At 41.2% G+C, this 13,551-nt stretch overlaps 1 protein-coding gene across 1 annotated transcript in view; it reads left to right on the top strand.

Annotated features, from left to right (window-relative positions):
- Positions 1–11,165, top strand: part of LOC120042430 (multiple C2 and transmembrane domain-containing protein 2-like) — a gene marked incomplete at its 3' end in the record, with an annotated part of 61,288 nt that extends 50,123 nt beyond the window's left edge. The window contains exons 8-10 of the mRNA XM_038987268.1: positions 4,442–4,606; positions 4,716–4,846; positions 10,979–11,165. Coding sequence (XP_038843196.1) covers positions 4,442–4,606; positions 4,716–4,846; positions 10,979–11,165 — 483 coding nt within the window. The remainder of the gene's footprint in view (positions 1–4,441; positions 4,607–4,715; positions 4,847–10,978) is intronic.
- Positions 11,166–13,551: the final 2,386 nt, after the last annotated feature.

The following is a 13,551-nucleotide window of genomic DNA, read 5'->3' as shown; positions in this document are numbered from 1 at the left end:
ACTCTAGGGAACTGACACCAGTATTTACTCACTAAGGATCCACTCTAGTGATACTGACACCACTATTTAATCACTTAGGATCCACTCTAGTGTTATGAAACAACTTAGGATCCACTCTAGTGAACTGACACCAGTATTTAATCAGGATCCACTCTAGTGTACTGACACCACTATTTAATCACTGAGGATCCACTCTAGTGAACTGACACCACTATTTAATCACTGAGGATCCACTCTAGTGTACTGACACCACTATTTAATCACTAAGGATTCACTCTAGTGTACTGGCACCACTTAGGATCCACTCTAGTGTACTGACACCACTATTTAATCAGGATCCACTCTAGTGTACTGACACCGCTATTTAATCACTAAGGATCCACTCTAGTGAACTGACACCACTATTTAATCACTAAGGATCCACTCTAGTGAACTGACACCACTATTTAATCAGGATCTACTCTAGTGTACTGACACCACTGTTTAATCACTAAGGATCCACTCTAGTGAACTGACACCACTATTTAATCACTAAGGATCCACTCTAGTGTTCTGACACCACTTAGGATCCAATCTAGTGTACTGACACCACTATTTAATCAAGATCCACTCTAGTGTACTGACACCACTATTTAATCAGGATCCACTCTAGTGTACTGACACCACTATTTAATCACTTAGGATCCACTCTAGTGTTCTGACACCACTATTTAATCAGGATCCACTCTAGTGTACTGACACCACTATTTAATCACTAAGGATCCACTCTAGTGTACTGACACCACTATTTAATCACCAAGGATCCACTCTAGTGTACTGACATCACTATTTAATCAGGATCCACTCTAGTGTACTGACACCACTATTTAATCACTAAGGATCAACTCTAGTGTACTGACACCACTGTTTAATCACTAAGGATCCACTCTAGTGTACTGACACCACTATTTAATCACTAAGGATCCACTCTAGTGAACTGACACCACTATTTAATCACTTAGGATCTACTCTAGTGAACTGACACCACTATTTAATCAGGATCCACTCTAGTGAACTGACACCACTATTTAATCAGGATCCACTCTAGTGTACTGACACCACTATTTAATCACTTAGGATCCACTCTAGTGTTCTGACACCACTATTTAATCAGGATCCACTCTAGTGTACTGACACCACTATTTAATCACTTAGGATCTACTCTAGTGTACTGACACCACTATTTAATCAGGATCCACTCTAGTGAACTGACACCACTATTTAATCAGGATCCACTCTAGTGTACTGACACCACTATTTAATCACTTAGGATCCACTCTAGTGTTCTGACACCACTTTTTAATCACTTAGGATCTACTCTAGTGTACTGACACCACTATTTAATCACTAAGGATCCACTCTAGTGTACTGACACCACTATTTAATCAGGATCCACTCTAGTGTACTGACACCACTGTTTAATCACTAAGGATCCACTCTAGGGAACTGACACCACTAAGGATCCACTCTAGGGAACTGACACCAGTATTTACTCACTAAGGATCCACTCTAGTGTACTGACACCACTATTTAATCACTTAGGATCCACTCTAGTGTTCTGACACCACTTTTTAATCACTAAGGATCCACTCTAGTGAACTGACACCACTATTTAATCACTAAGGATCCACTCTAGTGAACTGACACCACTATTTAATCACTAAGGATCCACTCTAGTGAACTGACACCACTATTTAATCACTCAGGATCCACTCTAGGGAGCTGACACCCCAGAGTGGATCCTAAGTCGTGTCAGTACACTAGAGTGGATCCTTAGTGATTAAATAGGTGTTCTGACACCACTATTTAATCAGGATCCACTCTAGTGTACTGACACCACTATTTAATCACTTAGGATCCACTCTAGTGTACTGACACCACTATTTAATCAGGATCCACTCTAGTGTACTGACACCACTATTTAATCACTAAGGATCCACTCTAGTGTACTGACACCACTATTTAATCAGGATCCACTCTAGTGTACTGACACCACTATTTAATCACTAAGGATCCACTCTAGTGAACTGACACCACTATTTAATCACTCAGGATCCACTCTAGTGTACTGACACCACTATTTAATCAGGATCCACTCTAGTGAACTGGCACCACTATTTAATCAGGATCCACTCTAGTGTACTGACACCACTATTTAATCAGGATCCAAAACGGACAGTTTTTCATTGGAACAATTCATTTGTTTGAAGTGAATCAGTCCCATGAAACTGGACATTGGTATTTTATTTCTACACTAGAGGGCAGTGTACCACCAAGAACCCGTTCAGTGTTTTACAGTGAGTTACTTCCCCAACCCTACTAATAACTTAAATGATGTATTGGTTGATTTGAGGATGTTAAAGCAGGTTGGTTCTATTTATTAGCAGTGTATCGTCCTCCGCTGTATGCATACAGTATGAAACAGATTGAAACATCAGTTATTAGCAGTGTGTCGTCCTCCGCTGTATGCATACAGTATGAAACAGATTGAAACATCAGTTATTAGCAGTGTGTCGTCCTCCGCTGTATGCATACAGTATGAAACAGATTGAAACATCAGTTATTAGCAGTGTGTCGTCCTCCGCTGTATGCATACAGTATGAAACAGATTGAAACATCAGTTATTAGCAGTGTGTCGTCCTCCGCTGTATGCATACAGTATGAAACAGATTTAAACATCAGTTATTAGCAGTGTGTCGTCCTCCGCTGTATGCATACAGTATGAAACAGATTGAAACATCAGTTATTAGCAGTGTGTCGTCCTCCGCTGTATGCATACAGTATGAAACAGATTGAAACATCTGTTATTAGCAGTGTGTCGTCCTCCGCTGTATGCATACAGTATGAAACAGATTGAAACATCTGTTATTAGCAGTGTGTCGTCCTCCGCTGTATGCATACAGTATGAAACAGATTGAAACATCTGTTATTAGCAGTGTGTCGTCCTCCGCTGTATGCATACAGTATGAAACAGATTGAAACATCAGTTATTAGCAGTGTGTCGTCCTCCGCTGTATGCATACAGTATGAAACAGATTGAAACATCTGTTATTAGCAGTGTGTCGTCCTCCGCTGTATGCATACAGTATGAAACAGATTTAAACATCAGTTATTAGCAGTGTGTCGTCCTCCGCTGTATGCATACAGTATGAAACAGATTGAAACATCTGTTATTTGCAGTGTGTCGTCCTCCGCTGTATGCATACAGTATGAAACAGATTTAAACATCCGTTTTTATTCAGCTCCGGTACAGCTGGAAGATGATTGCTCTGAGACAGGGTCCTCGTCCCAAATGGTACCCTATTCCCTATATAGTGCACTACTTTAGACCAGAGCCCTATGGCACCCTATTCCCTATATAGTGCACTACTTTAGACCAGAGCCCTATGGCACCCTATTCCCTATATAGTGCACTACTTTAGACCAGGGCACTAAGGGTACTGTACCCTGCGTAGGGAATAGGGTGCTCTTTTGGTTGCTGTCAGAACACTCTACTTCTTCTGTCTGATTGATGGAAGTCATTCACCTGCTGCTTTTATTACACTCTTATTAAAGAACCATTATTATATGCCTGGAAATAGTGGTTTAGTAATAAATGTCAATAAAAATAGTATTCAGAAATATTATTTTCCAGTGTTTGGCTCATTTATCTGTGTTATAATGGTGATATAGCATGGCTCATTTGAAATCCATTGACCTGGTGTTTATCTGTGTTATAATGGTGATATAGCATGGCTCATTTGAAATCCATTGACCTGGTGTTTATCTGTGTTATAACGGTGATATAGCATGGCTCATTTGAAATCCATTTACCTGGTGTTTATCTGTGTTATAATGGTGATATAGCATGGCTCATTTGAAATCCATATACCTGGTGTTTATCTGTGTTATAATGGTGATATAGCATGGCTCATTTGAAATCCATATACCTGGTGTTTATCTGTGTTATAATGGTGATATAGCATGGCTCATTTGAAATCCATTTACCTCGTGTTTATCTGTGTTATAACGGTGATATAGCATGACTCATTTGAAATCCATTGACCTGGTGTTTATCTGTGTTATAACGGTGATATAGCATGGCTCATTTGAAATCCATTGACCTGGTGTTTATCTGTGTTATAACGGTGATATAGCATGGCTCATTTGAAATCCATATACCTCGTGTTTATCTGTGTTATAATGGTGATATAGCATGGCTCATTTGAAATCCATTGACCTGGTGTTTATCTGTGTTATAACGGTGATATAGCATGGCTCATTTGAAATCCATTGACCTGGTGTTTATCTGTGTTATAACACAGTGTATAGTGATCGTGTAGCATGATAACAGTAGTGGTGACAGAGCATGTTGTTTGAACAGGTTATCAATAGAACTGTCCTCTCGTCCTCCTCCCTCCAGTCTCCGCTGGCCCAGAGTGGTCGTCTATCAGAGTCTCTGAGGAAGTGTCAGCTGTGGTCAGGTGTAGTGGGGGTGACCCTGGTGGAGGGACAGGACCTGCCAGAGGACGGACCTGGAGAGCTGTTTGTACGATTCAGACTGGGGGAGCAGAGATACAAGAGCAGGGTAGGAGAATGCCCCACACACACACACACACACACACACACACACACACACACACACTCACACTCACACTCTCCCCACCTCTAAGTCCTCTCTCCCCTCCTGTCTTCAGAACCAGCCCAAGAAGGCCAACCCACAGTGGAGGGAGAGGTTTGACTTCAACCGGTTCCCGGAGGGTCCTGGGGTCCTGGAGATAGAGGTCTGGAACAAAGAGGGACGCAAATATGAGGAGTGTTACGGCATGTGAGTTACAACATGGTCATTCTGGATCCCTTTAGTTACAACATGGTCATTCTGGATCTCTGTAGTTACAACATGGTCATTCTGGATCTCTGTAGTTACAACATGGTCATTCTGGATCCCTTTAGTTACAACATGGTCATTCTGGATCCCTGTAGTTACAACATGGTCATTCTGGATCTCTGTAGTTACAACATGGTCATTCTGGATCCCTGTAGTTACAACATGGTCATTCTGGATCCCTGTAGTTACAACATGGTCATTCTGGATCCCTGTAGTTACAACATGGTCATTCTGGATCCCTGTAGTTACAACATGGTCATTCTGGATCCCTTTAGTTACAACATGGTCATTCTGGATCTCTGTAGTTACAACATGGTCATTCTGGATCTCTGTAGTTACAACATGGTCATTCTGGATCCCTTTAGTTACAACATGGTCATTCTGGATCCCTGTAGTTACAACATGGTCATTCTGGATCCCTTTAGTTACAACATGGTCATTCTGGATCCCTTTAGTTACAACATGGTCATTCTGGATCCCTTTAGTTACAACATGGTCATTCTGGATCTCTGTAGTTACAACATGGTCATTCTGGATCCCTTTAGTTACAACATGGTCATTCTGGATCCCTTTAGTTACAACATGGTCATTCTGGATCTCTGTAGTTACAACATGGTCATTCTGGATCCCTTTAGTTACAACATGGTCATTCTGGATCCCTTTAGTTACAACATGGTCATTCTGGATCTCTGTAGTTACAACATGGTCATTCTGGATCCCTGTAGTTACAACATGGTCATTCTGGATCCCTTTAGTTACAACGTGGTCATTCTGGATCCCTTTAGTTACAACATGGTCATTCTGGATCTCTGTAGTTACAACATGGTCATTCTGGATCCCTTTAGTTACAACATGGTCATTCTGGATCTCTTTAGTTACAACATGGTCATTCTGGATCTCTGTAGTTACAACATGGTCATTCTGGATCTCTGTAGTTACAACATGGTCATTCTGGATCCCTTTAGTTACAACATGGTCATTATGGATCCCTTTAGTTACAACATGGTCATTCTGGATCCCTGTAGTTACAACATGGTCATTCTAGATCTCTGTAGTTACAACATGGTCATTCTGGATCCCTTTAGTTACAACATGGTCATTCTGGATCCCTGTAATTACAACATGGTCATTCTGGATCTCTGTAGTTACAACATGGTCATTCTGGATCCCTGTAATTACAACATGGTCATTCTGGATCCCTGTAATTACAACATGGTCATTCTGGATCCCTGTAGTTACAACATGGTCATTCTGGATCTCTGTAGTTACAACATGGTCATTCTGGATCTCTGTAGTTACAACATGGTCATTCTGGATCCCTTTAGTTACAACATGGTCATTCTGGATCTCTTTAGTTACAACATGGTCATTCTGGATCCCTGTAGTTACAACATGGTCATTCTGGATCCCTGTAGTTACAACATGGTCATTCTAGATCTCTGTAGTTACAACATGGTCATTCTGGATCCCTTTAGTTACAACATGGTCATTCTGGATCCCTGTAATTACAACATGGTCATTCTGGATCTCTGTAGTTACAACATGGTCATTCTGGATCTCTGTAGTTACAACATGGTCATTCTGGATCCCTTTAGTTACAACATGGTCATTCTGGATCCCTGTAATTACAACATGGTCATTCTGGATCCCTGTAATTACAACATGGTCATTCTGGATCTCTGTAGTTACAACATGGTCATTCTGGATCCCTTTAGTTACAACATGGTCATTCTGGATCCCTGTAGTTACAACATGGTCATTCTGGATCCCTTTAGTTACAACATGGTCATTCTGGATCTCTGTAGTTACAACATGGTCATTCTGGATCCCTTTAGTTACAACATGGTCATTCTGGATCCCTTTAGTTACAACATGGTCATTCTGGATCCCTTTAGTTACAACATGGTCATTCTGGATCCCTGTAGTTACAACATGGTCATTCTGGATCCCTTTAGTTACAACATGGTCATTCTGGATCTCTGTAGTTACAACATGGTCATTCTGGATCCCTTTAGTTACAACATGGTCATTCTGGATCCCTGTAGTTACAACATGGTCATTCTGGATCCCTTTAGTTACAACATGGTCATTCTGGATCCCTGTAGTTACAACATGGTCATTCTGGATCTCTGTAGTTACAACATGGTCATTCTGGATCCCTTTAGTTACAACATGGTCATTCTGGATCTCTTTAGTTACAACATGGTCATTCTGGATCCCTGTAGTTACAACATGGTCATTCTGGATCCCTGTAGTTACAACATGGTCATTCTGGATCTCTTTAGTTACAACATGGTCATTCTGGATCCCTTTAGTTACAACATGGTCATTCTGGATCCCTTTAGTTACAACATGGTCATTCTGGATCCCTTTAGTTACAACATGGTTATTCTGGATCTCTGTAGTTACAACATGGTCATTCTGGATCCCTTTAGTTACAACATGGTCATTCTGGATCCCTGTAGTTACAACATGGTCATTCTGGATCCCTTTAGTTACAACATGGTCATTCTGGATCTCTGTAGTTACAACATGGTCATTCTGGATCCCTTTAGTTACAACATGGTCATTCTGGATCCCTGTAGTTACAACATGGTCATTCTGGATCTCTGTAGTTACAACATGGTCATTCTGGATCCCTTTAGTTACAACATGGTCATTCTGGATCCCTGTAGTTACAACATGGTCATTCTGGATCTCTGTAGTTACAACATGGTCATTCTGGATCCCTGTAGTTACAACATGGTCATTCTGGATCTCTGTAGTTACAACATGGTCATTCTGGATCCCTGTAGTTACAACATGGTCATTCTGGATCCCTGTAGTTACAACATGGTCATTCTGGATCTCTGTAGTTACAACATGGTCATTCTGGATCCCTTTAGTTACAACATGGTCATTCTGGATCCCTTTAGTTACAACATGGTCATTCTGGATCTCTGTAGTTACAACATGGTCATTCTGGATCTCTGTAGTTACAACATGGTCATTCTGGATCCCTGTAGTTACAACATGGTCATTCTGGATCTCTGTAGTTACAACATGGTCATTCTGGATCTCTGTAGTTACAACATGGTCATTCTGGATCCCTTTAGTTACAACATGGTCATTCTGGATCTCTGTAGTTACAACATGGTCATTCTGGATCCCTTTAGTTACAACATGGTCATTCTGGATCTCTGTAGTTACAACATGGTCATTCTGGATCCCTTTAGTTACAACATGGTCATTCTGGATCTCTGTAGTTACAACATGGTCATTCTGGATCTCTGTAGTTACAACATGGTCATTCTGGATCCCTTTAGTTACAACATGGTCATTCTGGATCCCTTTAGTTACAACATGGTCATTCTGGATCTCTGTAGTTACAACATGGTCATTCTGGATCCCTTTAGTTACAACATGGTCATTCTGGATCCCTTTAGTTACAACATGGTCATTCTGGATCCCTTTAGTTACAACATGGTCATTCTGGATCTCTGTAGTTACAACATGGTCATTCTGGATCCCTTTAGTTACAACATGGTCATTCTGGATCTCTGTAGTTACAACATGGTCATTCTGGATCCCTGTAGTTACAACATGGTCATTCTGGATCCCTTTAGTTACAACATGGTCATTCTGGATCTCTGTAGTTACAACATGGTCATTCTGGATCTCTGTAGTTACAACATGGTCATTCTGGATCCCTGTAGTTACAACATGGTCATTCTGGATCCCTGTAGTTACAACATGGTCATTCTGGATCCCTGTAGTTACAACATGGTCATTCTGGATCCCTGTAGTTACAACATGGTCATTCTGGATCTCTGTAGTTACAACATGGTCATTCTGGATCCCTGTAGTTACAACATGGTCATTCTGGATCCCTGTAGTTACAACATGGTCATTCTGGATCCCTGTAGTTACAACATGGTCATTCTGGATCCCTGTAGTTACAACATGGTCATTCTGGATCTCTGTAGTTACAACATGGTCATTCTGGATCCCTTTAGTTACAACATGGTCATTCTGGATCCCTGTAGTTACAACATGGTCATTCTGGATCCCTGTAGTTACAACATGGTCATTCTGGATCTCTGTAGTTACAACATGGTCATTCTGGATCCCTGTAGTTACAACATGGTCATTCTGGATCCCTTTAGTTACAACATGGTCATTCTGGATCCCTGTAGTTACAACATGGTCATTCTGGATCCCTGTAGTTACAACATGGTCATTCTGGATCTCTGTAGTTACAACATGGTCATTCTGGATCCCTGTAGTTACAACATGGTCATTCTGGATCTCTGTAGTTACAACATGGTCATTCTGGATCCCTTTAGTTACAACATGGTCATTCTGGATCTCTTTAGTTACAACATGGTCATTCTGGATCCCTGTAGTTACAACATGGTCATTCTGGATCCCTGTAGTTACAACATGGTCATTCTGGATCTCTTTAGTTACAACATGGTCATTCTGGATCCCTTTAGTTACAACATGGTCATTCTGGATCCCTTTAGTTACAACATGGTCATTCTGGATCCCTTTAGTTACAACATGGTCATTCTGGATCTCTGTAGTTACAACATGGTCATTCTGGATCCCTTTAGTTACAACATGGTCATTCTGGATCCCTGTAGTTACAACATGGTCATTCTGGATCCCTTTAGTTACAACATGGTCATTCTGGATCCCTGTAGTTACAACATGGTCATTCTGGATCCCTTTAGTTACAACATGGTCATTCTGGATCCCTTTAGTTACAACATGGTCATTCTGGATCTCTGTAGTTACAACATGGTCATTCTGGATCCCTTTAGTTACAACATGGTCATTCTGGATCCCTTTAGTTACAACATGGTCATTCTGGATCCCTTTAGTTACAACATGGTCATTCTGGATCCCTTTAGTTACAACATGGTCATTCTGGATCTCTGTAGTTACAACATGGTCATTCTGGATCCCTTTAGTTACAACATGGTCATTCTGGATCCCTTTAGTTACAACATGGTCATTCTGGATCCCTTTAGTTACAACATGGTCATTCTGGATCCCTTTAGTTACAACATGGTCATTCTGGATCCCTTTAGTTACAACATGGTCATTCTGGATCCCTGTAGTTACAACATGGTCATTCTGGATCCCTTTAGTTACAACATGGTCATTCTGGATCCCTTTAGTTACAACATGGTCATTCTGGATCTCTGTAGTTACAACATGGTCATTCTGGATCCCTTTAGTTACAACATGGTCATTCTGGATCTCTGTAGTTACAACATGGTCATTCTGGATCCCTTTAGTTACAACATGGTCATTCTGGATCCCTTTAGTTACAACATGGTCATTCTGGATCCCTTTAGTTACAACATGGTCATTCTGGATCTCTGTAGTTACAACATGGTCATTCTGGATCTCTGTAGTTACAACATGGTCATTCTGGATCCCTGTAATTACAACATGGTCATTCTGGATCCCTTTAGTTACAACATGGTCATTCTGGATCCCTTTAGTTACAACATGGTCATTCTGGATCTCTGTAGTTACAACATGGTCATTCTGGATCCCTTTAGTTACAACATGGTCATTCTGGATCCCTTTAGTTACAACATGGTCATTCTGGATCTCTGTAGTTACAACATGGTCATTCTGGATCCCTTTAGTTACAACATGGTCATTCTGGATCTCTGTAGTTACAACATGGTCATTCTGGATCCCTGTAATTACAACATGGTCATTCTGGATCTCTGTATGTTCTGTCTCTGTGTGTCCTGTCTCTGTGTGTCCTGTCTCTGTGTGTTCTGTCTCTGTGTGTCCTGTCTCTGTGTGTCCTGTCTCTGTGTGTCCTGTCTCTGTGTGTTCTGTCTCTGTGTGTCCTGTCTCTGTGTGTCCTGTCTCTGTGTGTTCTGTCTCTGTGTGTCCTGTCTCTGTGTGTCCTGTCTCTGTGTGTCCTGTCTCTGTGTGTTCTGTCTCTGTGTGTCCTGTCTCTGTGTGTCCTGTCTCTGTGTGTCCTGTCTCTGTGTGTCCTGTCTCTGTGTGTTCTGTCTCTGTGTGTCCTGTCTCTGTGTGTTCTGTCTCTGTGTGTATCAGGTGTGAGGTGGACCTGTCCAGTGTTCTACCCAACCAGTCTCAGCTGTTCACGCGGGTTCTCAAAGAGGGAAAAGGTCGGGTGGTCTTCCTGATCACTCTGAGCATGTGTAGTGGCGTCTCCATCTCCGACATGTGTGCCCCGCCCCTCGAGGAGCCTCAGGAGAGAGAGAACACTCTGGAGAAATACGTCAGTACTGTTACCTCTCTGTTCTCATTGGAGAAATATGTCAGTACTGTTAGCTCTCTGTTCTTATTGGAGAAATATGTCAGTACTGTTAGCTCTCTGTTCTCATTGGAGAAATATGTCAGTACTGTTACCTCACTGTTCTCATTGGAGAAATATGTCAGTACTGTTACCTCTCTGTTCTTATTGGAGAAATATGTCAGTACTGTTACCTCTCTGTTCTCATTGGAGAAATATGTCAGTACTGTCATCTCTCTGTTCTCATTGGAGAAATACGTCAGTACTGTTACCTCTCTGTTCTCATTGGAGAAATATGTCAGTACTGTTTGCTCTCTGTTCTCATTGGAGAAATATGTCAGTACTGTTATCTCTCTGTTCTCATTGGAGAAATACGTCAGTACCGTTACCTCTCTGTTCTCATTGGAGAAATATGTCAGTACTGTTTGCTCTCTGTTCTCATTGGAGAAATACGTCAGTACTGTTATCTCTCTGTTCTCATTGGAGAAATACGTCAGTACTGTCATATAATAATATAATATTAATATACATTTAAACAAAAAATTTCACAATTCCTGACATTTAATCCTAGTAAGAATTCCCTGTCTTAGGTCAGTTAGGATCACAACTTCATTTTAAGAATAATAGTAGAGAGCTTTTATTTCTTTCATCACATTCCCAGTGGGTCAGAAGTTTACATACACTCAATTAGTATTTGGTAGCATTGCTTTTAAATTGTTTAACTTGGGTCAAACGTTTTGGGTAGCCTTCCACAAGCTTCCCACAATAAGTTGGGTGAATTTTGGCCCATTCCTCCTGACAGAGCTGGTGTAACTGAGTCAGGTTTGTAGGCCTCCTTGCTCGCACACGCTTTTTCAGTTCTACCCACAAATGTTCTATAGGGTTGAGGTCAGGGCTTTGTGATGGCCACTCCAATACCTTGACTTTGTTGTCCTGAAGCCATTTTGCCACAACTTTGGAAGTATGCTTGGGGTCATTGTCCATTTGGAAGACCCATTTGCGACCAAGCTTTAACTTCCTGACTGATTCAATATATCCACATAATTTTCCTCCCTCATGATGCCATCTATTTTGTGAAGTGCACCAGACATTTCTCCAAAAAGTACGATCTTTGTCCCCATGTGGAGTTGCAAACCGTAGTCTGGCTTTTTTATGGCGGTTTTGGAGCAGTGGCTTCTTCCTTGCTGAGTGGCCTTTCAGGTTATGTCGATATAGGACTTGTTTTACTGTGGATATAGATACTTTGGTACCTGTTTCCTCCAGCATCTTCACAAGGTCCTTTGCTGCGGTTCTGGGATTGATTTGCACCTTTCGCACCAAAGTACGTTCAACTCTAGGAGACAGAACGCATCTCCTTCCTGAGTGGTATGATGGCTGCTTGGTCCCATGGTGTTTATACTTGCGTACTATTGTTTGTACAGATGAACGTGGTACCTTCAGGTGTTTGGAAATTGGAGGTCTACAATTTTTTTCTGAGGTCTTGGCTGATTTCTTTTGATTTTCCCATGATGTCAAGCAAAGAGGCCCTGATTTTGAAGGTAGACCTTGAAATACATCCACAGGTACACCTCCAATTGACTCAAATGATGTCAATTAGCCTATCAGAAGCTTCTAAAGCCATGACATCATTTTCTGGAATTTTCCAAGCTGTTTAAAGGTACAGTCAACTTAGTGTATGTAGACTTCTCACCCACTGGAATTGTGATACAGTGAATTATAAGTGAAATAATCTGTCTGTAAACAATTGTTGGAAAAAATACTTGTGTCATGCACAAAGTAGATGTCCTAACCGACTTGCCGAAACTATAATTTGTTAACATTTCATTTGTGGAGTGGTTGAAAAACAAGTTTTAATGACTCCAACCTAAGTGTATGTAAACTTCCGACTTCAACTGTACCTCACTCCTCTCAGTTATAGATACATCAGTACTGTTGTTTTACAGGGTCAGTCCTGTCTGTAATGTGTTGTTTTACAGGATCAGTCCTGTCTGTAATGTGATGTTTTACAGGGTCAGTCCTGTCTGTAATGTGTTGTTTTACAGGGTCAGTCCTGTCTGTAATGTGTTGTTTTACAGGGTCAGTCCTGTCTGTAATGTGTTGTTTTACAGGATCAGTCCTGTCTGTAATGTGTTGTTTTACAGGGTCAGTCCTGTCGGTAATGTGTTGTTTTACAGGGTCAGTCCTGTCTGTAATGTGTTGTTTTACAGGGTCAGTCCTGTCTGTAATGTGTTGTTTTACAGGGTCAGTCCTGTCGGTAATGTGTTGTTTTACAGGGTCAGTCCTGTCTGTAATGTGTTGTTTTACAGGGTCAGTCCAGTCTGTAATGTGATGTTTTACAGGATCAGTCCTGTCTGTAATGTGTTGTTTTACA

This window comes from Salvelinus namaycush, unplaced genomic scaffold (assembly GCF_016432855.1).
Source record: "Salvelinus namaycush isolate Seneca unplaced genomic scaffold, SaNama_1.0 Scaffold684, whole genome shotgun sequence".
In the NCBI taxonomy this organism is placed as follows: domain Eukaryota; kingdom Metazoa; phylum Chordata; class Actinopteri; order Salmoniformes; family Salmonidae; genus Salvelinus; species Salvelinus namaycush.
This window is presented reverse-complemented; position numbering and strand designations above follow the sequence as displayed.